General features: G+C 46.1%; 1 protein-coding gene and 1 non-coding gene across 13 annotated transcripts in view; both read left to right on the top strand.

Moving 5' to 3' along the window:
* The window catches only part of sptan1 (spectrin alpha, non-erythrocytic 1), a 51,766-nt gene that overhangs the window by 19,543 nt on the left and 4,442 nt on the right, over positions 1 to 27,781 (top strand). For 3 of the 12 annotated variants that reach the window (XM_024146414.2, XM_024146412.2, XM_024146415.2), the window contains exons 4-45: positions 47 to 187; positions 425 to 705; positions 838 to 1,137; positions 1,450 to 1,585; positions 1,725 to 1,826; positions 1,925 to 2,062; positions 2,158 to 2,268; positions 2,345 to 2,422; positions 2,712 to 2,867; positions 3,152 to 3,356; positions 3,658 to 3,839; positions 4,524 to 4,890; positions 8,835 to 9,052; positions 9,210 to 9,302; positions 9,566 to 9,700; positions 9,930 to 10,078; positions 10,567 to 10,623; positions 11,373 to 11,571; positions 11,793 to 11,897; positions 12,095 to 12,127; positions 12,240 to 12,275; positions 13,479 to 13,526; positions 14,455 to 14,546; positions 14,673 to 14,817; positions 14,924 to 15,205; positions 15,349 to 15,546; positions 15,906 to 16,156; positions 16,272 to 16,434; positions 17,000 to 17,014; positions 19,926 to 20,057; positions 21,975 to 22,112; positions 22,476 to 22,580; positions 22,857 to 23,065; positions 23,185 to 23,427; positions 23,839 to 24,070; positions 24,273 to 24,432; positions 24,592 to 24,668; positions 24,780 to 24,989; positions 25,188 to 25,484; positions 25,768 to 25,880; positions 26,706 to 26,723; positions 27,367 to 27,429. In XM_024146414.2, coding sequence (XP_024002182.1) covers positions 47 to 187; positions 425 to 705; positions 838 to 1,137; positions 1,450 to 1,585; positions 1,725 to 1,826; positions 1,925 to 2,062; positions 2,158 to 2,268; positions 2,345 to 2,422; positions 2,712 to 2,867; positions 3,152 to 3,356; positions 3,658 to 3,839; positions 4,524 to 4,890; positions 8,835 to 9,052; positions 9,210 to 9,302; positions 9,566 to 9,700; positions 9,930 to 10,078; positions 10,567 to 10,623; positions 11,373 to 11,571; positions 11,793 to 11,897; positions 12,095 to 12,127; positions 12,240 to 12,275; positions 13,479 to 13,526; positions 14,455 to 14,546; positions 14,673 to 14,817; positions 14,924 to 15,205; positions 15,349 to 15,546; positions 15,906 to 16,156; positions 16,272 to 16,434; positions 17,000 to 17,014; positions 19,926 to 20,057; positions 21,975 to 22,112; positions 22,476 to 22,580; positions 22,857 to 23,065; positions 23,185 to 23,427; positions 23,839 to 24,070; positions 24,273 to 24,432; positions 24,592 to 24,668; positions 24,780 to 24,989; positions 25,188 to 25,484; positions 25,768 to 25,880; positions 26,706 to 26,723; positions 27,367 to 27,429 — 6,413 coding nt within the window. The remainder of the gene's footprint in view (positions 1 to 46; positions 188 to 424; positions 706 to 837; positions 1,138 to 1,449; positions 1,586 to 1,724; positions 1,827 to 1,924; positions 2,063 to 2,157; positions 2,269 to 2,344; positions 2,423 to 2,711; positions 2,868 to 3,151; positions 3,357 to 3,657; positions 3,840 to 4,523; positions 4,891 to 8,834; positions 9,053 to 9,209; positions 9,303 to 9,565; positions 9,701 to 9,929; positions 10,079 to 10,566; positions 10,624 to 11,372; positions 11,572 to 11,792; positions 11,898 to 12,094; positions 12,128 to 12,239; positions 12,276 to 13,478; positions 13,527 to 14,454; positions 14,547 to 14,672; positions 14,818 to 14,923; positions 15,206 to 15,348; positions 15,547 to 15,905; positions 16,157 to 16,271; positions 16,435 to 16,999; positions 17,015 to 19,925; positions 20,058 to 21,974; positions 22,113 to 22,475; positions 22,581 to 22,856; positions 23,066 to 23,184; positions 23,428 to 23,838; positions 24,071 to 24,272; positions 24,433 to 24,591; positions 24,669 to 24,779; positions 24,990 to 25,187; positions 25,485 to 25,767; positions 25,881 to 26,705; positions 26,724 to 27,366; positions 27,430 to 27,781) is intronic. The other 9 variants (XM_024146417.2, XM_024146416.2, XM_024146413.2 and 6 more) reach the window with 9 other exon arrangements.
* Positions 4,264 to 4,397, top strand: LOC112080638 (small nucleolar RNA SNORA84). The gene has a single exon (XR_002896209.1). It is a non-coding gene; the product is annotated as a small nucleolar RNA SNORA84 (small nucleolar RNA).

Raw genomic sequence — 27,781 nt, 5'->3', positions numbered from 1 at the left:
TCAGTTTCCATCACCCTGTGTAAATTGTCTCCCTTTCTGCTTTTAGACTCGTCTGGAGGAGCTTCACCGTCTTTGGGACCTGCTGCTGCAGAAGACCAAGGAGAAGGGTGTCCGTCTGCTGCAGGCCCAGAAGCTGGTGCAGTACCTGCGCGAGTGTGAGGATGCCCTGGACTGGATCAGTGACAAGGTCAGTGTCTCAACCTGAAGTCACACACATCCTCTATATCTACTGGAGGCAATGGCCTAAAGCATGTCTATGGAACTCTAATAGACAACATGACCTTACCCTAAATCATATCCAACAGGAGACCATTGCCATAGGACCTTATTGACAACCTATCCTAACATTAGCCTCCCTAAACCATGTCTGCAGGGCCCTACTATATAACCGATCCTAAATCTTACCAAAACCTGTGTCTAACAGGAGGCCATGGCCACCTCGGAGGAGCTGGGCCAGGACCTGGAGCACGTAGAGGTGCTCCAGAAGAAGTTTGAGGAGTTCCAGACGGACCTGGCAGCCCACGAGGAGCGTGTGAACGAGGTGAACCAGCTGGCGGGCAAGTTGAGCCAGGAGTCCCACCCCGAGGCGGAGCTCATCGTTCGCAAGCAGGAGGAGGTGAACGCCGCCTGGCAGAGGCTCAAGGGCCTGGCGCAGCAGAGGCAGGGCAGGCTGTTCGGAGCCGCCGAGGTGCAGAGATTTAACAGGTATGCCCAGGACAGGCTGGGGGTGTGTTTTCTTTTGGAGTGTGTGTGTGTGATGGGGAAGCCACAAGACAACTGAGAGGATCAAGACATTTAGATTTTCTGTTCCGACTGAGAGTGTTATGTGGCCTGCAGGGATGTGGACGAGACCATTAGCTGGATCAAGGAGAAGGAGCAGCTCATGGCATCCGATGACTTTGGCCGGGACCTGGCCAGCGTTCAGGCTCTGCTGCGCAAGCATGAGGGCCTGGAGAGAGACCTGGCTGCCCTCGAGGACAAGGTCAACACTCTGGGCGGAGAGGCTGAACGTCTGCAGCAGACACACCCCCAGAACGCCTCCCAGATCCACCTGAAGAGGGATGAGCTCATCACCAACTGGGAGCAGATCCGCACGCTGGCCGCCGAGCGCCACGCCCGCCTCAACGACTCCTACAGGTGGGTACCGGTAAAACCCTGGCCGCCCTAACAGCGAACACACTAACTTTACTGGATCAGTACCGTATTGTTACTATGTCAGTACTGTAACTTTGCAGTGTCCCTACTGTAACCTTACTTGGTCAGTACTGTAACTTTGCAGTGTCACTACTGTAACTTTACTGGGTTAGTACTGTAACACCACTGCGCTCAACACACAGCGACTACCCAATAGCATGGTCAAACAAAACATTTATCAGCCATTTGAGCCCAGTTTAGTTGAAAGTATGCAGAACCCTATCTTCTGACTGACTGTCTGTATGTGTTTTGCAGGCTGCAGCGCTACACTTCAGACTTCCGTGACCTGACCAGCTGGGTGACGGAGATGAAGGCCCTGATCAATGCTGATGAGCTGGCCAACGACGTGGCTGGAGCTGAGGCTCTCCTCGACCGCCACCAGGAACACAAGGTACAGGAAAACTGATCCTAATAATAATTTTTATATAATTGCAGTTGTTAAGTACTATATATTTTCTCAGATCTTCAATCAGTGATGCTAGTTTTTCATGCAATGTTGCTGACGTTTACTGTGTGTGTGTGGTCCTTAGGGTGAGATTGACGCCCATGAGGACAGCTTCAAAGCCACGGACGAGGCCGGCCAGGCTCTGCTCAACACTGGACACTACGCCTCAGAGGAGGTCAAGGAGAAGGTATGGCTATCTGTCTCTTTATCCTTGGTTTGGAATTCAAGCTTTTACATGGACCTGTGGACAGATTAATTGAACCCCATCCGTGTGTGTGTGTGTAGCTGGGTGTACTGACTGAGGAGAAGGAGTCTCTGCTGGAGCTGTGGGAGGTGCGCAGGCAGCAGTACGAGCAGTGCATGGACCTGCAACTCTTCTACAGGGACACGGAGCAGGTCGACAACTGGATGAGCAAGCAAGAGGTATCGCCATCCACACACAATAACATGCTCACTTACACTTAAATTATTATTCTCCAAAAATGTTTGGGTGTGAAGTAATTCTTGTGTTCTTGCAGGCGTTCCTTCTGAACGAGGATCTTGGTGACTCTCTGGACAGCGTGGAGGCCCTGCTGAAGAAACACGAGGACTTTGAGAAGTCCCTCAGCGCCCAGGAGGAGAAGATCACTGTGAGTATATAACAGTAACCTCTAGGATCAGCTTTTCCTCCTCAAATGTTACGCCTAATCTCTAACCTCTCTCCAGGCCCTGGATGAATTTGCCACCAAACTGATCCAGAACAACCACTACGCCAAGGAGGATGTGGCCACTCGTAGAGATGCTGTAAGTAGAATACGATGATCAGGACCGGAATGTGTCCTATGTTTGTAGCACTTTGCTAAATGACTAAAATGTCAAATAGAGAGTACAGACTCTCTTATCCAGAGCAATTAGGGTTAAGTGCCTTGCTCAAGTGCACATCGACAGATTTTTCACCTAGTCGGCTTGGGGATTCGAACCAGCAACCTTACGGTTACTGGCTCAACACTCTGAATCACTAGGCTACCTGCTGCCCTATATCTGCTTATACCATATCCTGGGTGTTGTGTATAAAATCTCACCCACCCTTCAGCTGCTGAGCCGCCGTAACGCCCTGCATGAGCGTGCCCAGTCCCGCCGCGCCGCCCTGGAGGACTCCTTCCACTTGCAGCAGTTCTCCCGCGACTCGGACGAGCTCAAGAGCTGGATCAATGAGAAGATGAAGACGGCCACCGACGAAGCCTACAAGGTATCAATGTTTCTCAGTTAGCTACTTTAGCTAGCTATTTTATAGTGATGTACTTTAGCTAGTTAGTTATCTACTTTATAGTAGTATACTTTAGCTAGTTAGCTACTTAGTACTTTATAATGGGGTTTCAATACTCAACGTGGCTTTCTCCTAGACTGCAGTGTGATCCTATTAGGCTGCAATACCACTGTGAACCACACAGTTCCTTATTCCCAGTAATATGGCCTAATACTTATAACAACCCCTTCCTTTCACTATCTCTCTGCTCTTTCTGTTCTCCCCAGGATCCGTCCAACTTGCAGGGCAAGGTCCAGAAGCACCAGGCCTTCGAGGCGGAGCTGTCAGCCAACCAGAGCCGCATCGACGCGCTGCAGAAGTCTGGACAGGAGCTCCTGGACGGAAAGCACTACGCCACGGACGAAGTGTCGGTCCGCATGGACGAGGTCAGCTCCCAGTGGAAGAAGCTGCTGGAGGCCACTGAGCTCAAAGGTGAGATGAGTGTGAGTGAGGCTGTTATTATTATGGCGACCACCATTTTGAGTTTGCCTCCAGTGGAGGAAATATAAAATGGCGGCGACGCTAGTTACTCTGTAGAGTAGCGCTGCAAAAAGGTGCATTTATGTTTTAAGCTAGTTTTTAGTCACTACACTAGGTTTAATTTAAGAGCCCCAAGATCTGAAACCAAACCTACAAATTTAGAACTGCCCTTCCTTCAATACCTACATCCAACTTAATTGAATCCACCCTGAAACCGCTCCTCACCACCCTCTCCTCTCTCCCCTCCCCCCAGGCATCAAGCTGCGTGAGGCTAACCAGCAGCAGCAGTTCAACAGGAATGTGGAGGACATTGAGCTGTGGCTTTACGAGGTGGAGGGCCACCTGGCCTCCGATGACTACGGCAAGGACCTGACCAGCGTCCAGAACCTGCAGAAGAAACATGCCCTGCTGGAGGCCGATGTGGCCGCACACCAGGTAATGATTTACTGTCATTTATAAACTGGGTGGTTCGAGCCCTGAATGCTGATTGGCTGACAGCCGTGGTATATCAGACCGTATACCACAAGTATGACAAAACATTTTATTTTACGTTGGTAACCAGTTTATAATAGCAATAAGGCACCTCGGGGTTTGTGGTATATGGCCAATATACCACGGCTAAGGACTGTGTCCAGGCACTCCGCAATGCGTCTTGCATAAAAACAGCCCTTAGTCGTGGTATATTGGCCATATACCACACAGCCTCGTGCCTTATTGTTTAAATCACCGCCGGGTAACTGACTGACTGCCATCACTAGATGTTTTCAGAACCAAAAAGTAAACTACTAACAGACACTGTTGCATTTACCTCTGGGAGCAGCTAGTGCGTTTCTACTCTAATTATAAGAAACCCGTCCATGCCTTGTAGTTCCTAGAAAAAGCTGGACTGTGCTAATCTATAGGTTTTTGATTGACTGGCAAATATATACTCTGTGATTTTATGCATGAGAGTTGCCACTCCAAGTACTTCATAGCCCAGTTGCAGAGACATTATTATGGTCTACAATATTCAGGCATTCAAATATTTGTGTCGACTACTGTCTGTCAGTGCACAAGGTAAGTCTTGCTGACTGACTTACTGCCAACACTTAACTGACCGACTCTCTCTCCCCTCTCTAGGACCGCATTGACGGCATCACCATCCAGGCGCGTCAGTTCCAGGAGGCGGGCCACTTTGACGCTGACAACATCAAGCGCAAGCAGGAGGCCCTGATGGCGCGCTACGACGCCCTTCGCGACCCTATGGCTGCTCGCAAGCAGAAGCTATCAGACTCGCTGCGGCTGCAGCAGCTCTTCAGAGATGTGGAGGACGAGGAGACCTGGATCCGGGAGAAGGAGCCCATCGCCGCCTCCACCAACCGGGGCAAAGACTTGATTGGCGTTCAGAACTTGCTGAAGAAGCACCAGGCCCTGCAAGCGGAGATCGCCGGCCACGAACCCCGCATCAAGGCTGTCACCCAAAAGGGAGAGGCCATGGTGGAGGAAGGTAAGCCGGCTCTTACTAACATGCATACTGCCACCTTTTTCAACTGTTCACCTGTTGACTATCTAGCAGGTTGGGTCAATTCCATTTAAATTCAACACATTGACTCTAGTACTCGCGCTGCTAAAACACGATCACTGCTACTCGCCCTTCCAGGATGGCTACAAGGCCCTCCCTCGCCCTCCCTTCAGCAAATCAGATCACGACTCCATTTTGCTCCTCCCTTCCTATAGGCAGAAACTCAAACACGAAGTACCCGTGCTAAGGTCTATTCAATGCTGGTCTGTCCAATCGGAATCCATGCTTCAAGATTGTTTTGATCACGCGGACTGGGATATGTTCCGGGTAGCCTCCGAGAATAACATTGATATATACACAGACATGGTGACTGAGTTCTTCAGGAAGTGTATAGGCGATGTTGTTCTGACTGTGACTATTAAAACCTACTCAAACCAGAAACCGTGGATACACGGCAGCATTCGCGCAAAACTGAAAGCGTGAACCACTGGGAATCTGGTCGAATACAAACAGTGTAGTTATTTCCTCCGTAAGGCAATCAAACAGGCAAAACGTCAGTACAGAGACAAAGTGGAGTCGCAATTCAACGGCTCCGACACAAGATGTATGTTGCAGGGTCTACAGATGGTCACGGATTACAAATGAAAAACAGCCCACGTCCCGGACATGATGTCTTGCTCCCAGACAAGCTAAACACCTTCGCCCGCTTTGAGGATAACACAGTGCCACCAACGCGGCCTGCTATCAAGGAATGTGGGCTCTCGTTCTCCGTGGCTGACGTGAGTGAGACATTTAAGCGTGTTAACCCTCGCAAGGCTGCCGGCCCAGACGGCATCCCAAGCCGCGTCCTCAGAGCATGCGCAGACCAGCAGGTTGGAGTGTTTACGGACATATTCAATCTCTCCCTATCTGTCGGCTGTCGCCACTTGCTTCAAGAAATCCACCATTGTTCCTGTACCCAAGAAAGCAAAGGTAACTGAACTCAATGACTATCGCCCTGTAGCACTCACTTCTGTCATCATGAAGTGCTTTGAGAGGCTAGTTAAGGATCAAATCACCTTTACCTTACCTGACACCAGACCCACTTTAATTTGCATACCGCCCCAATAGATCCATAGACGATGCAATCGCCTTCGCATTGCACACTGTCCTATCCCATCTGGACAAGAGGAATACCTATGCATTGACTATAGCTCAGCCTTTAACACCATAGTACCCTCCAAGCTCATCATTAAGCTTGGGGCCCTGGGTCTGAACCCCTCCCTGTGCAACTGGGTCCTGGACTTCCTGACGGGCAGCCCCCCAGGTGGTGAAGGTAGGAAACAACACCTCCACTTTGTTGATCCTCAACACTGGGGCCCCACAAGGGTGTGTGATCAGCCCCCTCCTGTACTCCCTGTTCACCCTTGACTGAGTGGCCACGCACGCCTCCAACTCAATCATCAAGTTTGCAGATAACACAACAATAGTAGACCTGATTAACAATGTTAGCAACTGATGTTATTCTTCAATAACACAAACTCCAAAGCAAATCATGGGGAGAAAAATAGGTTTATTCAGAGAGGACAAATCAAGATGTTATGCTGGGAGGTAGGTAGATGTTCAGTCTCCCGTCCTCAGCTTTTCCCCACTGAACAAAGGAACAGGATGCCATTTATAACTCCCCCCACCCTAGCTTGGGGTTGACCATCAGAAGTTCTTGCAATACAACTTGGCCAATGGCCAAATAACAAGTATCCTGCCCCCGACTCAATATACATACCAATGAAAACGTGGCACAGGTAGCACACGTCGCTCTGAGTTCAGGAGTGACTTTCCACAGATTCTGAACAGATGTTGAATTGAACTCCTATTTACAATTCCCTAATGACCATTAATACTCTAGTTTTTAGTCCTCTCACCCTCTGCGTTGTGTATTTATCTTCAACATATTCCTACACCAACAATGACAAGACAGCCCACAGGAAGGAGGTGAGTGTCCTGGCAGAGTGGTGCCAGGAAAATAACATCTCCCTCAACGTCAAAAAAACAAAGGAGCTGATCGTGGACTTCAGGAAACAGCAGAGGGAGCACGCCCCTATCCACATTGACGGGACCGCACTGGAGAAGATGGAAAGCTTCAAGTTCCTCGGCATACACATCAATAACAATATGAAATTTTCCACCCACACAGACAGTATGGTGAAGAAGGCGCAACAGAGCCTCTTCAACCTCAGGGGGCTGAAGAAATTCAGCTTGACCCCTAAGACCCTCAAACCTTTACAGATGCTCAGTTGAGAGCATCCTGTCATCCTTATAGACGGTAGGCAATTAAGGTCACAGTTATAAAAACGTAGGACACTAAAGAGGCCTTTCTAATGACTCTGAAAAACACCAAAAGAATGATGCCCAGGGTCCCTGCTCATCTGCGTGAACGTGCCTTAGGCATGCTGCAAGGGAGCATGAGGACTGCAGATGTGGCCAGGGCAATAAATTGCAATGTCCGTACTGTGAGACGCCTAAGACAGCGCTACAGGGAGACAGGACGGACAGCTGATCGTCCTTGCAGTGGCAGACTACGTGTGACAACACCTGCACAGGATCGGTACATCTGAACATCACACTTGCGGGACTGGTACAGGATGGCAACAACAACTGCCCGAGTTACACCAAGAACACAATCCCTCCATCAGTGCTCAGACTGTCAGCAATAGGCTGAGAGAGGCTGGACTGAGGGCTTGTAGGCCTGTTGTAAGGCAGGTCCTCACCAGACATCACCGGCAACAACGTCGCCTATGGGCACAAATCCACCGTCGCTGGACCAGACAGGACGCGTTTTTGTCTCACCAGGGGGTGATGGTCTGATTCGCGTTTATCGTCGAAGGAATGAGCGTTACACCGAGGCTTGTACTCTGAAGCGGAATCGATTTGGAGGTGGAGGGTCCGTCATGGTCTGGGGCGGTGTGTCACAGCATCATCGTACTGAGCTCGTTGTCATTGCAGGCATTCTCAATGCTGTGTATTACAGGGTAGACATCCTCCTCTCTCACGTGGTACCCTTCCTGAAGGCTCATCTTGACATGACCCTCCAGCATGACAATGCCATACTGTTCGTTCTGTGTGTGATTTCCTGCAAGACAGGAATGTCAGTGTTCTGCCATAGCCAGCGAAGAGCCTGGATCTCAATCCAATTGAGCACGTCTGGGACCTGTTGGATCGGAGGGTGAGGGCTAGGGCCTTTCCCCCCAGAAATGTCCGGGAACTTGCAGGTGCCTAGGTGGAAGAGTGGGGTAACATCTCACAGCAAATCTGGTGCAGTCCATGAGGAGGAGATGCACTGCAGTACTTAATGCAGCTGGTGGCCACACCAGATACTGACTGTTACTTTTGATTTTGCCCCCCCTCCCCTTTGTTCAGGGACACCTTATTCAATTTCTGTTAGTCACATGTCTGTGGAACTTGTTCAGTTTATGTCTGTTGTTGAATCTTGTTATGTTCATACAAATATTTACATGTTAAATTTGCTGAAAATAAACGCAGTTGACAGTGAGAGGACGTTTCCTTTTTTGTTGAGTTTATATACTGTATTCTAACTACTGTATTATTGTCATTGCCACTCCGACATTGCTCGTCCTAATATTTATATTTTTCTTAATTCCATTCTTTAACTTTTAGATTTGTGTGTATTGTTGTGAATTGTTATATACTACTGCTCTGTTGGATCTAGGAACACAAGCATTTCGCTACACCCACAATAACATCTGCTAAATATGTGTTTATGACCAATACAATTTGTTTTGATTTGAATTTAAATTAACTTCCTGAATTGGCTGAACTGAAATGGAATTGTCCCAACCACGCTCTGCAGGTCGTTATTGTAAAATATATTTTTCTCAATGATTTTCCTTCCAATAAATAAACTATCCCCCTCTCCCCGTGGTCCCCACTAGGTCACTTTGCCGGAGAGGAGGTGAAGGTGAAGCTGGAGGAGCTGAACGGCCGCTGGGACACCCTGAAGGGCAAGGCCGGGCAGCGCAGGCAGGACCTGGAGGATTCGCTGCAGGCCCAGCAGTACTTTGCCGACGCCAACGAGGCAGAGTCCTGGATGAGGGAGAAGGAGCCCATTGTGAGCAGCCCCGACTACGGCAAGGACGAGGACTCTGCTGAGGTAAGAGAGGCGGAGAGGGACATTTGACTATCTAGGCGGGTAAATGAAGGAGGTGAATTAATTAATGAATACTTTATTGTTTGAGGATAGGTTTGGATGTAGAAGGTTGTAGGATGTAAAGTGGAGATGACACTCACCCCTGTCTGCTCTTCCCCAGGCCCTGCTGAAGAAGCACGAAGCCCTGATGTCTGACCTGAGTGCCTATGGAAGCAGCATCCAGGCTCTGAAGGAGCAGGCCCAAACCTGTAGGGTAAGTCTGGAACCCACATTGTATCTTTAGCATTATTGTAAAATGGATATGAACCATTTGACAGCTTATGAATGCTTTATCTAGCTAGTTCACATTCTTTGGATAATACAACTTTCTCATCCATGCAAACATCTGAGAACCAGAGGTCCAACAAATAAATAATTTCTTTACTACTCCCGGTCTATCATATACATAACCTGATATGTTTATGTTGCCATCTTCTAGATTACACCTATAATTCTTATTTTTCATCTCACCTGCAGCAACAAGTGGCTCCCACCGATGATGAGACGGGTAAAGAGCTGGTGCTGGCCCTCTATGACTACCAGGAGAAGAGCCCCCGCGAGGTCACCATGAAGAAGGGAGACATCCTCACCCTGCTCAACAGCACTAACAAGGTACACACACACAACCACACAGCGTCTTAGCGAGATGAACAAAAGCCTTGTACCGGAAACAACTACTAGGGCATACCCATGACTAGGCACTTGATGTAGAACGGAAAGAATTGGAAGGATATAGGCAATATAGTATGGGACATATCTCTTAATATTTTATGGGGGATAAAAAGAGCACGTCTTCTCCTGTGGTCCTTTCTCCTGACCTCCCCTCTCTCCCCTGCTGTAGGACTGGTGGAAGGTGGAGGTGAACGACCGCCAGGGTTTTGTTCCGGCAGCCTACGTCAAGAAGCTGGATCCCACCCAGTCCTCTTCCAGAGAGAACCTGCTGGATGAGCAGGGCAGCATCGGCCTGCGCCAGGATCAGATTGAGAACCAGTAAGGGACTACTTCTATTCCCTCCACCTAAGCCAGTTCCAAAATACCCTATCCCCAGTACTTCTCTTCAGTACACTCCTGCATCTCTGTATAGTTATTTACCACTTTTACCCCTTTAACTTAGGACATGTTGTCCCTAATGGGTTAATTAACTGTGTATTCTGTTTCCTGACTTGAAGAAATGTCCATGTGAGCTCAACCCAATAACATTTACCTCTGATGCCCCAGTCTTGCTCCCCTTTTCTGTCTCTCTCTCCCTTTTCTGTCTCTCTCTCCCTTTTCTGTCTCGCGCTCCCTTTTCTGTCTCGCTCTCTCTTCAAATTCTTTTTGTATCCCTTTCTATTCCTTAGTGAAACAGCCCAGAGAGTCACACTTTTTTCTCTCTCTCTATCACTAACGGCCTTTTGCCTTTTTCTCCATCTATCTCTGTTTCTTTCTCTAACCACTAACGCCTGCCTGCCTGCACATGTCATGTCTGGACTGAGCAGGCCGTTGGCCAAGGAGGCGTGCAGTGTGTCTGTACGCATGAAGCAGGTGGAAGAACTGTGAGTAGGACCAGTGTCCCCATAGGTGTCGTGTTTGCGAAGCCACCACGCATCGCCACAGGCAAAGCCATTTGCCATTCCTGCCACTCCCTCAATTCATACCATGTCAATCAATACCCATGTCGATGTCGTGGTCCTTGTGACTGTGATTCCAGTGTGCATGCTCTCTCTCTCTCTCTCTCTCTTATATCCGTCACTCATCTTCTATTCAACATGTCTTCTATTCAACAGAAGGATAGAAGCTTCATCTGTCTTTCTCACTCCTTTTTTCTCCCAGCTTGCCTGTGGGTGTCATGAGCTCTCACTTGCGTTCTGTTTTTCCATGAGAGCGTATAGACGTGTTTTTAACTCTGCATCATAGACAGCCATGTTACAAACCTGACTGATTATGTCATTCCGATGGTATTTTATGAAATTGTGAGCAAAGTAAGGGGGAATCACCTCATCCACCACCAATGTGTAGCAACCACCTGAGGGATGCCATGGCAGCCAATTTGTGCTGCGCCAGAAAGCTCACCACACATCAGTTATCACAGTGGAGAGGTGTGCACTTTAGGGCTGACCCTGCAGGTCTACCGGTATTTAAAGATTTGCTCAATTATTAATCCAAATTGAAATATAATTTTGGCAACAACCCTAGTGCTCTCAGTTCTCCCTGTAAATCATCATGTATTGACACTTCTACGTTATTTCCACTACCCAGTCTCCCCCCACAGGGAATTCTGAAAGCCTTTATCCTGTATTTTTAGGTACGGAACTCTCCAGGAGCTGGGCGAGAAGCGCAAGGACATGCTGGAGAAGAGCTGCAAGAAGTTCATGCTGTTCCGCGAAGCCAACGAACTACAGCAGTGGATTAACGAGAAGGAGGGAGCCCTCACCAATGAGGAGGTGGGCTCCGACCTGGAGCAGGTGGAGGTGCTGCAGAAGAAGTTTGACGACTTCCAGAAGGTATGCCGCACACAACATGGCCGCCAGGAGTAGGAGAAGGACACTAGATTACTTACTGGACTAAGAAGCATTTAAAAATCATGTTCAAGCACAGGAGCAATGTGTGCATTATACTTACTCAGTTCTTCTAATCTATGCTGTCCCATCTCACCCAGTACATTGGTGAATACTGGTATGAGTTTTGTGTTGACTGTCTTGTCTTCTGTCTGTTTGACTACCAGGACCTGAAGGCCAATGAGTCTCGTCTGAGGGACATCAACAAGGTGGCGTCTGAGCTGGAGTCTGAGGGCCTGATGGCCGAGGAGGCAACCATGGTCCAAGCTCAGGTAGGATGGTGTAGCCAACCACTGCGGAGATATTAAATACTTTTCATATTAGAGGTCAATGATAAAAGCATATGGAGTGAATGTTATGAGGATTTGTAAAAATAATTTGGTACATTATTTGAAACAAATCAAATGTATTAACTTCAGCTTACGGCAACATTTCTCTCGTCTTCTCTCTCTTTCTCTCCTCTCTCTAGGAACAAGTGATGCTGGGATCTGCTCCTGGCCAGGTAAGACAATTTCACAGTTGCAATACATTATACTGGTAAGGAAAGTTAATGCAATCAAAATGTATAGATGTGCCATCAACGTCAACCCAAATTCCGCTCTTTGTTCCAACAGGATGAGGCTGATAACAAGAATGCCTCTCCATGGAAGGTAAGACGCTCGTCTTCTGACAACATGACCAATCAACATGATTTCATGTGCTTCCAAACAAAACATTTTGTGTCCCAACCTTATTTTAATGTTGTTTTAGTCCATAACAGATATCAACTGCTAAGATTGGACAGCATGCAGCAGCCTGTCAATCTGGACTTGTCATATGAACCTGAGCATGATTGAACTGTATTGTGGGTTTTGACACAGTGGGAGTCAAAACTATTTGAATGGACCTAAATCATGGCCACTAACTCAGCCTTGTTCATAGGAGCTTACATCAGTTAATGTAAGATGTATTTGTTAACACAAACAAGAGACAAACGAATGGAAGACCTGGCAGTGGTACTCGCCATTCTATCTACAAGTTTACTTAAACAATAAGGCCTGAGGGGGTGTGGTATATGGCTGTTCTTAGGTATGGCTGTTCTTATGTAAGACGCAACACGGAGTGCCTGGATACAGCCCGTTGTTTATTGGCCATATACCACAAACCCCTGAGGTGCCTTATTGCTATTATAAACTGGTTACCAATGTATTTTTACTGCTCTAATTACATGTTTTGTCATACACGTGGTCTACAGTCTGATATACCACGGCTGTCAGCCAATCAGGATTCAGGGCTCGAACCACCCAGTTCATAAAAGACAGAGTAGCTGTACTCCACTGTTAAGTAGCTACTCTGTTTACTTACTAGCTGTTTACTCATTAGGGTAAACATTATTCCTCAAAATCAGGTCATTTTTAAATGTAAAGCAGCCTGAAAAGACCAAAGCAGACATGTTGACTCACCCATATAAATAGAATTAGAACAGTATTTATTATATGGCTCTCTATGGACACACCCTGCACATAAATGTCCATATTACCCAGTGCACTGTATGTGTAGCAGTCGACGTTGGGGGTCAGTTTCCACTTTAGGGGTCAGTTTCCACTTTAGGGGTCAGTTTCCAATTTAGGGGTCAGTGTCCACTTTAGGGGTCAGTGTCCACTTCAGGTTCTGCTGGTCTTCTATTGCCATGGTGATGGTGCCGGTTGTCTCTTGGGCAACCGTGTAAAGACATGGGCAGCTTTTACCTCCCTGCTGCGCTAACATGGTGACTGGTGTGGTGTTTTCTGTTATTGTCCAAATCCTCCTTCCCTCCTCCCCCCTTTTCCCCTCCTCCCTCCTTTCTGATCTGGTTTTTTCATCTTTGATTGTAGAATGTACGCTTGGCTGTTCAAACGACGGCTAACTTTAATACTATCAAGGTAAGATTTTTAAAGACCACTCCATCTGTCCCGCCCCTGATCCCACCTCCTCCTCCACCCTTGCATTATGTCCTCCTGGCTCGTCTCATACCTGCATCGTGTTTATTCGGGAGACTAAACCCTTCCATCAACAGTCTCATTGTGGTCTTGCCGTGCGTTCGTTGTCGTCCTGTAGTTCCATTGTCTTGCACATCGTCCTGGTCTGGTCTCCGTGTCCACACTCCTTACATCGTTTTTTGTTCTAATCATGTGACCGATGTCATTGAATGGCCTTGTCCCTCGTTCCGGTTTTCATTTGTCTCATCCCCCTCTTCTTTAACCATTGTTATTTGTTTTCAGAAGGAAGGATGGCTGTTACAAAAAGGCATTGAAATATGCCTCAACACCATCTTTGTAATCCTAGCATTTTGTTGTCATTTGTTTCTCCATTTTGTGTGTTCTCATCACTATGCATCCCTCTCCCTGTCTGACTTACCTTCTTCCTCGTCACCAACCCCTCATCTGTGTTCAACACCCTCCTTTTACGTCAGTCTCTCTGTCAAACACGTAGAGCACAAACTGAATCTTTGAGCACTTTCACTGATTCACGATTGATATTCACCACTGATATCAGTTTAAGTCAAGATTACCAGGATTGGGCTCCATTCTAACTGTCAAAGCAAACGAGTTCATATTCAACTAATAAATGAAATATATATATTTTTCATTTATTGAGTTCAAATGGAATTTATCCTAACCTGGAGGATATACAACCATCAATACATTAAAACTTATCAATACATTAAAACATTCCCTCAATTTGAATCAGCTAAATTGGAGCACTGGGTTCCAGAAACCTGGGTAGAGGCCTCATGGGAGTGATTGACTCCTGGCGAAGCTCCATCTAGCTCTGTGATTGGGTGATACATTTCCGGGGGTGTGTTTGTAGGAGCTGAACAACCGCTGGAGATCCCTGCAGCAGCTGGCCGAGGAGAGGAGCAACATGCTGGGCAGTGCCCACGAAGTGCAGAGGTTCCACAGGTACACACACACACACACACAGTTGAGAGCAAGAAACAGTGGGTGGATTTCAATATTACAACGCACATGAAACAAAATGGCTGGTGTTGAGTCAAAATTGAAATGGCTGCTTTTTGTTGTCCTCAGGGATGCGGATGAGACCAAGGAGTGGATCGAGGAGAAGAACCAAGCGCTGAACACAGACAACTATGGCCACGACCTGGCCAGCGTTCAGGCCCTTCAGCGCAAACACGAGGGCTTTGAGAGAGACCTGGCCGCCCTGGGAGATAAGGTGAGAGGGAACACAGTCGGTCTCTCAAACACACACACACACAGTCACACACTTTCGTTGCTCTGCTGTTTAGAGACGATACTGACCCTTTTCCTTCCGGTTCCAGGTGAACTCCCTGGGGGAGACAGCGGAGCGTCTGATCCAGTCCCACCCGGAGGCGGTGGACGACATCCAGGAGAAGTGCACAGAGCTCAATACGGCCTGGAGCAGCCTGGTGGGGCGCGCCGACCAGCGAAAGGATAAGCTAGGCAACTCCCACGACCTGCAGCGCTTCCTCTCCGACTTCAGGGACCTCATGTCCTGGATCAACGGCATCCGAGGCCTGGTGTCCTCAGAAGAGCTGGCCAAGGACGTGACCGGGGCTGAGGCCCTGCTAGAGAGACACCAGGTACTGCCTCTACACACACTGCACTGGTACCGTCCATCCACTGTCTCCTTATGGACACCAGATAAGTCTGATCTCACATATCAACATACACAAAGTTCTCGTCCATCAAATACACCTTCTTACCCTCCCCGTCTTCTCTCCAGGAGCACCGTACTGAGATCGACGCCCGTGCGGGCACCTTCCAGGCCTTTGAGCAGTTTGGCCAGCAGCTGTTGGCGCGCGGCCACTACGCCAGCCCTGAGATCCAGCAGAAGCTGGAGGCCTTGGACCACGAGAGGGCAGACCTGGAGAAGGCCTGGGTGCAGAGACGAATGATGCTCGACCAGTGCCTGGAGCTCCAGGTATAAACGCAGGCACACACTATCTTAGAAACCCCCTCTTAGAAACCTCCTCTTGCTGATCTTTGCTTCTGGCACATTTAAGAGTACCAGACGAATCCTTCCAAAACCAAACGTCTTGTCTCAGTGGCTTTTGGCCATTTGAACTCAAGGACATGTTTCTGTGTCCTCATAAGTGTATGTTCCGTTGCACCAGATCTGACACCTTTTGAACAAGGCCTAATCTATTGTGTGTGTCTACCAACCCACATTTTTTTTTTTTTTTTACCACACTCAACAGGTCATGACAACAATTACTAGCCTCTATACAACATCCACTGCCAGTGAATAACCTCTCTCTTTTCTCTGCTCTCCTCCCTCAGCTGTTCAACCGTGACTGTGAACAGGCTGAGAACTGGATGGCGGCTCGCGAGGCCTTCCTGGCCAGCGACGACAAGGGTGACTCCCTGGACAGCGTGGAGGCTCTCATCAAGAAACACGAGGACTTTGACAAGGCCATCAACGTGCAGGAGGAGAAGATCGCTGCTCTGCAGTCCTTTGCAGACCAGCTGGTTGGCGCGGATCATTATGCCAAACCAGAGATATTCAACCGTCGCAATGAAGTCCTGGACAGGTCAGTCTTTCTCTTTTTGATGACCGTGTGTGTGACTTTGTGGGCATCTTTGTGTGTAACTGTCTGCCTGTTCGTTGTTGCTCCAGTCTTAAGTGTTTGTCCTCCCGGCCTGTAGGTGGCGCCGTCTGAAGGCTCAGATGATTGAGAAGCGCTCCAAGCTGGGCGAGTCCCAGACGCTGCAGCAGTTCAGCCGCGACGTGGACGAGATAGAGGCCTGGATCAGCGAGAAGCTGCAGACAGCTACAGATGAGTCCTATAAGGACCCCACCAACATCCAGGTACAGGATTGGCTAGCAGCAACTCAGGGCTCCACCCTTAAAGGTTTGAGCATGCTGCCACATAGAGGGCACAAATGCCAAAAAAGGCAATGATAAGCATGGGCAGCTCCATGGAAGACTTTTACCATGGGAAGTACGCCCTCTAACCATCTCAATGGGCTGCCCCTATCCACATATTTAAGGTCAGTTTACCCTACTGCCCCATACCCATTAGTAGGATAACACATATCTGACCCTCTGGCAGTGGTTAGGGTTAATTTTTACCTAGCCTGTCAAGACTTTCTTGTCGGATGAAACACTTTGACCTGTTCAATAGATCACGATCAAATGACTTAATTCATTGTATTTTTGTTTCAATAGATGGTTAACCAATTTTGTGTGAGGGTTTGTTAATATACGTCGAATGACATCTAACTTGCCAGTGATTTTAATACTGCAGTTTAATGTCTTGTTGCTCCTTGTTAACAATGACTACTACTTCTACTCCTGTGACTACTGAACCAACCCCATGTGTTGTGTCTATATGGGACTGAATCTCTCCTCTGTTTTATTGTCTTGTTTATAGCTGTCGAAGCTGCTGGTAAGTTGAATAGTGTCAGCTAAACTAACATCCAAAGTAGGTTTCCTGTTATATGTCCACGTCTGTTGCCTTGTTTGATGTAGAACGCCATCCCATCTGTCTATTTTCCATGTTCCTCCGCACTCGCGAGTGCCTGCTTCTTTTTTGTATGGGTTTCATTCATGTGTTCATCCCCCCCCCCATCTTCTGCCATCAACGCACATGTTTGTACATGACTGTAGTTCTGTTATCATTTTAGCAAATGTCACTTTGTGTAGTTGCTGGTCGTGGCTTCCATATTTTGTGGTTTTCTTTCTTTTTTTGCTTGTTTGAGGTATGGTCATCTTCAAACACGCTCCACATATTGTTGCTTTTGTTTAAATATTCCTATAAATCTTGAGAAATGTCTAAACATGTTCTGATCTTAATATAACAGAAACTTGATATATAATTTCATAAAACGTTTAGTGTTAAAAAAAAAAAGCGGCTTCCATCTATCAAAACTGCAATGTAAATTTGAATTTAGCAAATCTGTAGTGTATCAAATACATTGACCTGATCGAGAGGAGACCTCCAGCTTAGAATTGTTGTGCCTTGCCTTATTGTACCTAATGTAGAGACAATCATAGAGATATGTATGCTAGCAGCAGCCATGGTTGTGAACAAAAACCATACTTTAGCCGTAAAATAAGTATTGCCAAAGATCTATCAAACATCAAGGATAGCTCAGACAAGGACTGTTGCGGTCAAATTCCACATGACCGTTTAGTCACAGTAATAAGGCTTCTTCTCCAAGCTCTGATTCTGCTGATGGTCATTAGTAGCCTACCAAACTTGCTACTGCCTGGTACTCAGCACTCTATTGTCCCTCTAATCACTCTGACATCAATGCAAATGTTATCGAAAATCTAATCAAACACTTTGAGCTCATGTTGTGTAACATTTCTATAGGCTATGCAATTGCGTGAGAAAACAGTCTACTAAAAAAAGGAGGATCCCATCAGCTTTCTATAGGCTAGGCCTACCATATTTATTTCTCAACTTTCCTAATATTAAGCACATTGCTTATATTTACAACAGGAGTATAGCCTACCTGTCTGGCATGAAAATAAACCACAGGGAAAAGTGTCCTCCATTTGCTATTTAAGTGCATAGATGACATGTCTTTTTCCCGCTGCCCTGTTTCCATACAGGTGCACGATAATGGTCCAATGTCTCATATATTATTTACTATATGTAAAGACAAGATTAAATCAAGAAAAAGCTAATATTGTCACCAATCAGACAATCACTTGTTAATTATATATTATCACTTGTGAATGATGCCCAGCGTAAGAAACAATGCCTTTTTCTAATCATAGTCGTACACCTCATGTAGCCTAGCCCATAGGCCTATATGTTTTAATAAGGTTTGTATCACAACTAAAGTGGCCAAATAACTTCTTTAAAATTAAGCACATTAATCCACTTTACAAGGGGTGTAGAGCCTAACTGGCATACATAAGCAGCGCGGGAGTTTCAAGTTTGGGGAAAATAATTTTCACCATTAAAATGCACCTTTTATAATAAAAGCAATACATGCATAATTGCATTTGCGGTCACTTTTGATAATGGTGTTTTCCATTAATGGAACATTCACGCTTATAGCCTACTACGAGGTGCGCATTGCAGGGCTCATGCCTTTCAAGCAACTTTTTTCAAATCATCATTAGTCGCCTTACAATCGCCTTACAATGTATTAAAAATGAAAACATTATAGCCCAACGTTTGTAGAACAACTAAAGTTACATTAATAACTCTAAATTAAGCATATAGGAGTACCTATTTCTTTGTTGACCTCTCAACACAGAATAGCCTCATATGCGCACTCCCTCAAATCGTTTGAAGAAAATATTTATATTTTATTCAGCATTGTTCAATTGTATTCTTCATACTATTAAATAATGCCATGCAATTATAAGTTAATCTTGTCTGCTAAATTAACTAGTATAGCCCGCAGCCATTTGGCATAGACACAGGTTCTAACATAAGGACAACTCAGAGTATGCTATTCTTTTATTCTGACAGACCACATTTTCTTCATATCATGCTTCTCTAGACCTGTCTAAAATAAATAATGGATTTATTGTGAAGGTATAGGCTATATTACATGGATTTTTTTTACTTTTTAAAAATGGCTTGTAGGCTATGTGTGGAAGCCAGGAGATGCTAAATGTGTTTAATTAACAATGGTCAATTACCGTGAGACCGACCAGTTATTTGCTTGACAATCACCGGCTGACAATTCCATGATCGCCACAGCCCTAGCTCAGACACCTCGCATAAGGTTTTTATTGTTTGCTCTCTCTCGGTGTGTAAAAACATTGTGGAACGAGTTTTGAAAAGACCCTGACCTCTTCTAGGTACTCTTGAAAAGTAAAATTTGTTGTGGCCCCGTTGTGGGTCTGTTCCAACTCCATTTTGTGTTTGTCACCTTGGTGTGTCTTGTCTTGTAGAAGTCAGTCCGACACATTGTCTGTCCTCATTTGGTGGTGTCTGAATTTCACATTTGTGACCTCATCTTCTTTTTTTATGACCTCACCTTCTGTGTGGATTTTGTCCTGCAGTCATCTCCTGGATGTAGACTTAGTGTATTTATGTGTGTATATATCCATCAACAATAGCACCAAGTTAGGAGACATTTACTGTCCAAACACAAACATGCATGAAAAATGACTGCCACTTATAAAAGTGCCATTCTAATATATATACATGTACTCAGCCTCCTTATTTTCAAATTGTACATCAACCCTTACCAACACATTATTTCTAAGTAGCCTACCGGATTGTGTTTTCACACAATCTAAGGGAGATGTCACCCATCCACCACCAACCCACTGCCTCCCATAGTTCTCACTCCTGCTCTCTCTCCCCTTCCCCTGCCTGAGCTCAGAGTAAGCACCAGAAGCACCAGGCCTTCGAGGCGGAGTTGCATGCCAACGCAGACCGCATCCGTGGGGTTATCGACACTGGCAACGCCCTCATCCATAGAGGGGCCTGCTCCGGCAGTGAGGATGCGGTTCAGGTACACACACTCTGTCTTTAATCATACTTGTTATTATACATACACTTCATACTTGTTACAATACATACACAAAACATATTTACATACAGTTGAAGTTGGAAGTTTACATACACTTAGGTTGGAGTCATTAAAACTCATTTTTCAACCACTCCACAAATTTCTTGTTAACAAACTATAGTTTTGGCAAGTCGGATAGGACACCTACTGTGTGCATGACACAAGTAATTTTTCCAACAATTGTTTACAGACAGATTACTTCACTTATAATTAACTGTATCACAATTCCAGTGGGTCAGAAGTTTACATACACTAAGTTGACTGTGCCTTTAAACAGCTTGGAAAATTCCAGAAAATGATGTCATGGCTTTAGAAGCTTCTGATAGGCTAATTGACATCATTTTAGTCAATTGGAGATGTACCTGTGGATGTAGTTCAAGGCCTACTTTCCTTGACATCATGGGAAAATAAAAAGAAATCAGTCAAGACCTCAGAAGAAAAGTTGTAGACCTCCACAAGTCTGGTTGGGAGCGATGGGAGCAATTTCCAAACGCCTGAAGGTACCACCTTCATCTGTACAAACAATAATACGCAAGTATAAACAGCATGGGACCACGCAGCCGTCATACCGCTCAGGAAGGAGACGCGTTGTGTCTCCTAGAGATGAACGTACTTTGGTGCGAAAAGTGCAAATCAATCCCAGAACAACAGCAAAGGACCTTGTGAAGATGCTGGAGGAAACCGGTACAAAAGTATCTATATCCACAGTAAAATGAGTCTTACTACGACAACCTGAGAAGCCACTCAGCAAGGAAGAAGCCACTGCTCCAAAACCGCTATAAAAAAGCCAGACTACGGTTTGCAACTGCACATGGGGACAAAGATCGTACTTTTTGGAGAAATGTCCAGTACAAAAAAACTATGAATGTATGTACTTGTAAGTCGCTCTGGATAAGAGCGTCTGCTAAATGACTTAAATGTAAATGTAAAATGTCCTCTGGTCTGATGAAACAAAAATAGAACTGTTTGGCCATAATAACCATTATTATGTTTGGAAGAAAAAGGGTGATGCTTGCAAGCCGAAGAACACCATCCCATGAAGCACGGGGGTGGCAGCATCATGTTGTGAGGGTGCTTTTCTGCAGGAGGGACTGGTGCACTTCATAAAATAGATGGCATCATGAGGATGGAAAATTATGTGGATATATTGAAGCAACACATCAAGCCATTAGTCAGGAAGTTAAAGCTTGGTCGCAAATGGGTCTTCCAAATGGACAATGACCCCAAGCATACTTCCAAAGTTGTGGCAAAATGGTTTAATGACAAAGTCAAGGTATTGGAGTGACCATCACAAAGCCATGACCTCAATCCTATATAAAATTTGTGGGCAGAACTGATAAAGCGTGTGAGAGCAAGGAAGCCTACAAACCTGACTCAGTTACACCAGCTCTGTCAGGAGGAATGGGCCAAAATTCACCCAACTTATTGTGGGAAGCTTGTGGAAGGCTACCTGAAATGTTTGACCCAAGTTGACAATTTAAAGGCAATGCTACCAAATACGAATTGAGAGTATGTAAACTTCCCACTGGGAATGTGATGAAAGAAATAAAAGCTGAAATAAATCATTCTCTCTACTATTATTCTGACATTTCACATTCTTAAAATAGTGGTGATCCTAACTGACCTAAGACAGAGAATCTTAACTAGGATTAAATGTCAGTAATTTTGAAAAACTGAGTTTAAATGTACTTCTACAATGCCACTTCAAGGATGAAAGCCTTTGAGAAAAATATGGTGATAACATTGCAGACAGAATGTTAACTGTTCCTATGGCATTCAAGCTACGTGAACCGATTCTTGCCTCATTCAACATCTATTGTTCTAAAGCTGGGTATCTAACCTGGGTGTGTGTTTCACCAGTCGCGTCTGGGTGCTCTGGACGAGCAGTGGCAGTTCCTGGTGAACAAGTCGGCAGAGAAGAGCCAGAAGCTGAAAGAAGCCAACAAGCAGCAGAACTTCAACACTGGCATCAAGGACTTTGACTTCTGGCTCTCTGAGGTAAAATAATGAAAAAAATAAACATATTTTCTAGATGTCAATATGAGACTACTTTCACTTAAGTTCAAATCTCCATCCACCACACAATTCTCAAAGTTAAAGATGCTGATATTGTGTATTCTGTACTGAAAACCTTGATGTTCAATAGGATTTATCTGAGACCTGCACAGATTAAGTACTGGACAGACACCCAAAAAGGCAACATCACCTCTGGATCTGAGATTGTGTCAGGCTATTTAGTTTTCTTATTTAAATGGATTTGACTTGTTAACCCATTAGCCTACCTGTGCTGTAGGAAAACAAAAACAAAAGAAGAGGCTGAGATTAGATTTGGAAAAAATAATTGTTGTTTTCTCTGTGTAGGTCGAGGCCCTTCTTGCCTCTGAGGATTATGGCAAAGACCTTGCCTCAGTCAACAACCTGCTGAAGAAACACCAGCTTCTGGAAGCCGACATCTCTGCTCATGAGGTAATGTATTCAACGTCCCCGTATCTCTGTCAAACCGGGATTGATGCTGGGCTCAGCTGGGGGCCTTGATGTACTAAAGGATCTGTCAGATTACACACCTATATATGCAGACTGGCTGAAAGGTGACGCTGCCTCGGACTGAAAGCTTTCGATGGCAACCAAACCAAGTGTCCTCTGTTGAACAACTTCCAAGTTTATGAAGCATGTTTTTGTACAAAGCCATCCACTGAGTTCAGTCTAGTGCTTTGGTTTGAACATCTTTCTGTCCGTCCACAGGATCGTCTGAAGGACCTGAACGGCCAGGCTGACAGCCTGACGGCCAGCACGGCCTTCGACCCCACCCAAGTTAAGGACAAGCGCGACGCCGTCAATGGACGCTTCGCCAAGATCAAGAGCATGGCCACTGGCCGCCGTGCAAAGCTCAACGAGTCGCACCGCCTGCACCAGTTCTTCAGGGACCTGGACGACGAGGAGTCTTGGATCAAGTAAGAACGCACCCTGGAGTTGTGGAGGAATGGATGCAAGTCAACGTCTGAGTTTTTTTTTGATGTTGAGACATTGTGATTACTAACACTCTCTCTTTCACTCTCTGTTCTCTATCCAGAGAAAAGAAATTGCTAGTGAGTTCGGAGGACTATGGACGTGATTTGACAGGAGTGCAGAATCTGAGGAAGAAACACAAGAGGCTGGAGGCTGAGTTGGGGGCCCATGAGCCGGCCATCCAGTCTGTGCAGGACACAGGGAAGAAGCTGTCTGATGACAACACCATCGGCCAGGATGAGATTGAGCAGAGGCTGGCCCAGTTTGAGGAGCACTGGATGGAGCTGAAGGACCTGGCTGCAGCCAGGTTAGACTTGGAACACAGACACGCGTATACATTCTGACACACACACACACACACACACACACACACACCTGTCTCTTATACACATCTAGATGTGTATAAGAGACAGGACAACACCATCGGCCAGGAGGAGATAGAGCAGAGGCTGGGCCAGTTTGAGGAGCACTGGACGGAGCTGAAGGACCTGGCTGCAGCAAGGTGAGACTGGACACACACACAGGTACATTTTGATACACATACACTAACACACACACATTCTGACTAACGCGCACACATTCTGATACTATCGCAATACTGGTATCGTCCCAGCACAATCTGATACAAACACAAATGAACATGCACACCACACACAGGTGAAACACCATTATCTTAGGCATTCATTGATAATGTTTTTTTTTTTGTATGTGTGATCAGGGGACAGAGGCTGGAGGAGTCGCTGGAATACCAGCAGTTTGTTGCGAATGTTGAAGAGGAGGAAGCCTGGATTAACGAGAAGCTGAACCTGGTGGGAAGTGAAGACTACGGGGATACCCTGGCTGCTGTGCAGGGCCTGTTGAAGAAGCATGAGGCGTTTGAGACTGACTTCTCCGTGCACAGGGACAGAGTGAATGACGTGTGTTCCAACGGAGACGAGCTCATTAAGAAGGTAAACACTGACAATACTGTTGTCGTATATCAAATGAATAGCCTTTCCGTCTCTTCATACGGTACCAGCTGAATTAGTGTTTAAGCAATAGTTCACACACAAAAAATACCAACTTTTACAATGATTTTCCACTTACCTTGGCTGTTGTCAATTCACCCATACAGTTAAATGCATATTTTGCCTGTGTCCATCCCTCCATTAGAACAACCACCACGTGGACAGCATCTCAGCCAAGATGGCGTCCCTGCGGGGCAAGGTGTCTGAGCTGGAGAGGGCCGCTGCAATGAGAAAAGCGAAGCTGGATGAGAACTCTGCCTTCTTGCAGTTCAACTGGAAGGCTGACGTGGTGGAGTCCTGGATCGGTACGGTTTGAGACCTGAGAAGGGGGAAGGTTTAGGGGATGAGGCTTCAACATTCTTTGGTGTTGCAATATGATTTTTGCGTGTGTTCCCAGAAAGATGAGAGCATTGTTTAATTTTTAAGTGTAGCACTGAATTTATACTATCTGGTTGTTTGTTCAGGTGAGAAGGAGAACAGCCTGAAGACTGATGACTACGGACGAGATCTCTCATCTGTGCAGACCTTGCTCACTAAGCAGGTACTGTGTAGCAATATGTAGCTCCCAAATGAATGATGCTACGGCAGCCATTTTGTGCAAGAAAGCTAGACACGTTCTCCTATGCCTCATGTTCCCCCTTCGGGTCCACAGGAGACGTTTGACGCAGGGCTGCAGGCCTTCCAGCAGGAGGGTATCACCAACATCACGGCCCTCAAGGACCAGCTGCTGGCGGCCAAGCACGTCCAGTCCAAGGCCATCGAGGCGCGCCACGCTGCCCTCATGAAGCGCTGGAACCAGCTTCTCGACAACTCACAGGCCCGCAAGAAGAAACTGCTGGAGGCCCAGGAGCACTTCAGGAAGGTATGTAAAGACTATGATGACGGATAATTGTCATTTAGCTTACGATGAGGATATCATGACTACTATTCATAGATATCATCGTTATTAATGTTCATATTTTGAACAGGAATATCAGACTATCCTTCACCTACGAAGTCAAAAACCTTAGTGGATGTGGACCTCTTACCTCCATCGATTCCATCTTGCTTCTGTCTCCAGGTGGAAGACCTGTTCCTGACCTTTGCCAAGAAGGCGTCGGCCTTCAACAGCTGGTTTGAGAACGCTGAGGAGGACTTGACAGATCCGGTGCGCTGCAACTCGCTGGAGGAGATCCGGGCGCTGCGCGACGCCCACGAGGCCTTCCGCTCATCGCTGAGCTCGGCGCAGGCCGACTTCAACCAGCTGGCCGAGCTGGACCGGCAGATCAAGAGCTACCAGGTGGTGTCCAACCCCTACACCTGGTTCACTATGGAGGCCCTGGAAGAGACCTGGAGGAACCTGCAGAAGATCATCAAGGTTAGAAGGGAGAAGAGGGGGGAGGTAGCATGGTCCCAGATTTGTTTGTGCTGTATCACCAACCAATTGGCATGACAACGACCATATGAATTGGCTATACAGCACTAACGTATCTGAGGAGCAGGCTTGGTGAGGAGGACATGCACATCTCATGTTGTCCTATTCCCCACTGTAATGCTCTACTTATGTCCAGAACCAATGAGGGCCTCTGGGGGCCGATGTCTTGATCTGCATCATGTCTGGGAAGCACTTCATCCATCTCCATCCCTTTCTGTCTGTATAGGAACGAGAGCTGGAGCTGCAGAAGGAGCAGAGGAGGCAGGAGGAGAATGACAAGCTGCGGCAGGAGTTTGCGCAGCACGCCAATGCATTCCACCAGTGGCTGCAGGAGACCAGGTAGGGCCTGGATCTGTTGTGCTAGGAAGACAGTGCACTCACAGAACTCCCTTAATCAACATTCCTTTTGGCAATTTAATAGATAGGAATCTAATACTATTTCTAGGAATAGAATGGGGATGTTTCCAAGGCCTTGTGGCTGTTTAAAGAATGTAGTTTAAGTTCATTGAATAATGTCACCTGCATGAATAGCATTGAGATGTCTTTAAATGTTGCTTGCATCATTCTTTAGATTCTCTTACAACAATGAGAAATCAATGGAGCTACCTGGAATTTAAAAGTGCCTGCTGCTCAGAAATCTGCCTCCTGTCTCTCTCTGCCACAATGTTCTCAGCCATAGAGAACAGGAAGCTGCTATTCATCGGAGCGCAACGTGAAATGTTGCAGATAAATGTTTGTTATATGAAACTGACATGATTCTTTACAGTTTCTCTATTCTACACCTTGCATTTATATCTGCAATGCTCTGAATGTTGCTCCTCACTGAATTGGCCCCAGGCAACGCATGCTTAGTGTATCATATGTTCTGTAGATTTTGGGAGGTGGGTGGGGGACCACTGATACAACTTTTACACAACCGCACAAGTGGTCTGTGAACGTTTAGAAATGAAAACGGGATCATACTGCAGATGCTCCTGTGCTCCCACTATTTCTGTGTCTGTATATGTTTGTTTAGGGGAGGATGATGGAGTGACCATTTTGTCCCTGCCTAGTGTTTCTAACTGTTGTCTCTTTCTCTCTCTTTTCCCGTCCCACCCCCCCACCCTTTCCTCTCCCTCTCTCTTGCTGCTACCTCGCTGATGCTTGGATAACTTTGCTAATCAGGACATATCTTCTGGATGGGTTAATATCACATTTTACTATCTCTCAGTTGGGGCTGGGACGATACTAGTATCGCAATACTCATTAGTATCATGGCAAGGGAAGAAAACACGAAGCGGATTTAATTTTAGGAAAACATCCCTAATGTTGGAAACAAGCATCATTATGTTTGTTATTCAGAGTCACATTTATTTATTTTCCAAGATATAGCACACATTTTACATACAGCAGGTTATGGGACCAAAGAGTTTAGTCTGCTTCGTCTTTTCTTTATTTTCATTGAAATTTTGTGATACTGCCCTACTGTGTTTGTGTGTCTGACTGTGAATGGGGTCAAATCAATGAGGGTTGATTGGAGTGACATTGTTTTGGACCAAAGAGGTTTGTTGTCAGGTTGGTGGTAAGATGTTGCATGATATATGTTGGTTAACATAGAACCACCAGGTAGGTAGGTATCTGTCAAGTAAAGGTAAAACTGGACCAGGGATCACTATGTTCAAGGGAATCCAAGTTGTATTGTGTATTATTACTGAGTTTCTGTAAGCTTTTTTACCCCCTTTTGACAGTTTTTGTTGTATAATTTCCCTTTTGTCTGTCTCTAATTTCCCTCTTTCTGTTGGTATTTACTTTATTTTCATCCTTCCCTCCCTCCTTTTCTAAATAGCATAGCTTATCGACGGGTTGTCCGTGTCATTCAATATGAAGTCGGTGATGATCTTTCCGGAAGGTCTTTTCCTTTTTCTCATGGTTTTCCATTCCATATATCCCTCACTCGCCTTTCCTTCACCCTTCATTACTTCCATCACGCCCTCTGGGTTGCGTGTTTTCATACACTTCTAAAAGCCACCATTTGAGATCGGTTTGCTCAGTTACATCTCTACTAACGTCACCCCAATGTAGCTTCCTGAAACTAAGATCAACCTCATGATTGGTCTGGATACTCTTTTTTTCTGGCAACATTGAGCACTGTTTTAAAGGAGTGAAAAGTCTTCACTTTCATCTTTTGGGGATATTTCTTTCACCAAATTTAGGGGTGGACACTGCAAAATGTGTTGAAATATCTATATTTTTTGGTTGAA

Source organism: Salvelinus sp. IW2-2015, unplaced genomic scaffold (genome assembly GCF_002910315.2).
Source record: "Salvelinus sp. IW2-2015 unplaced genomic scaffold, ASM291031v2 Un_scaffold16393, whole genome shotgun sequence".
NCBI classification, from domain to species: domain Eukaryota; kingdom Metazoa; phylum Chordata; class Actinopteri; order Salmoniformes; family Salmonidae; genus Salvelinus; species Salvelinus sp. IW2-2015.
Note: the sequence above shows the minus strand (reverse complement) of the source record. Positions and strands in the feature narration are given on the sequence as shown.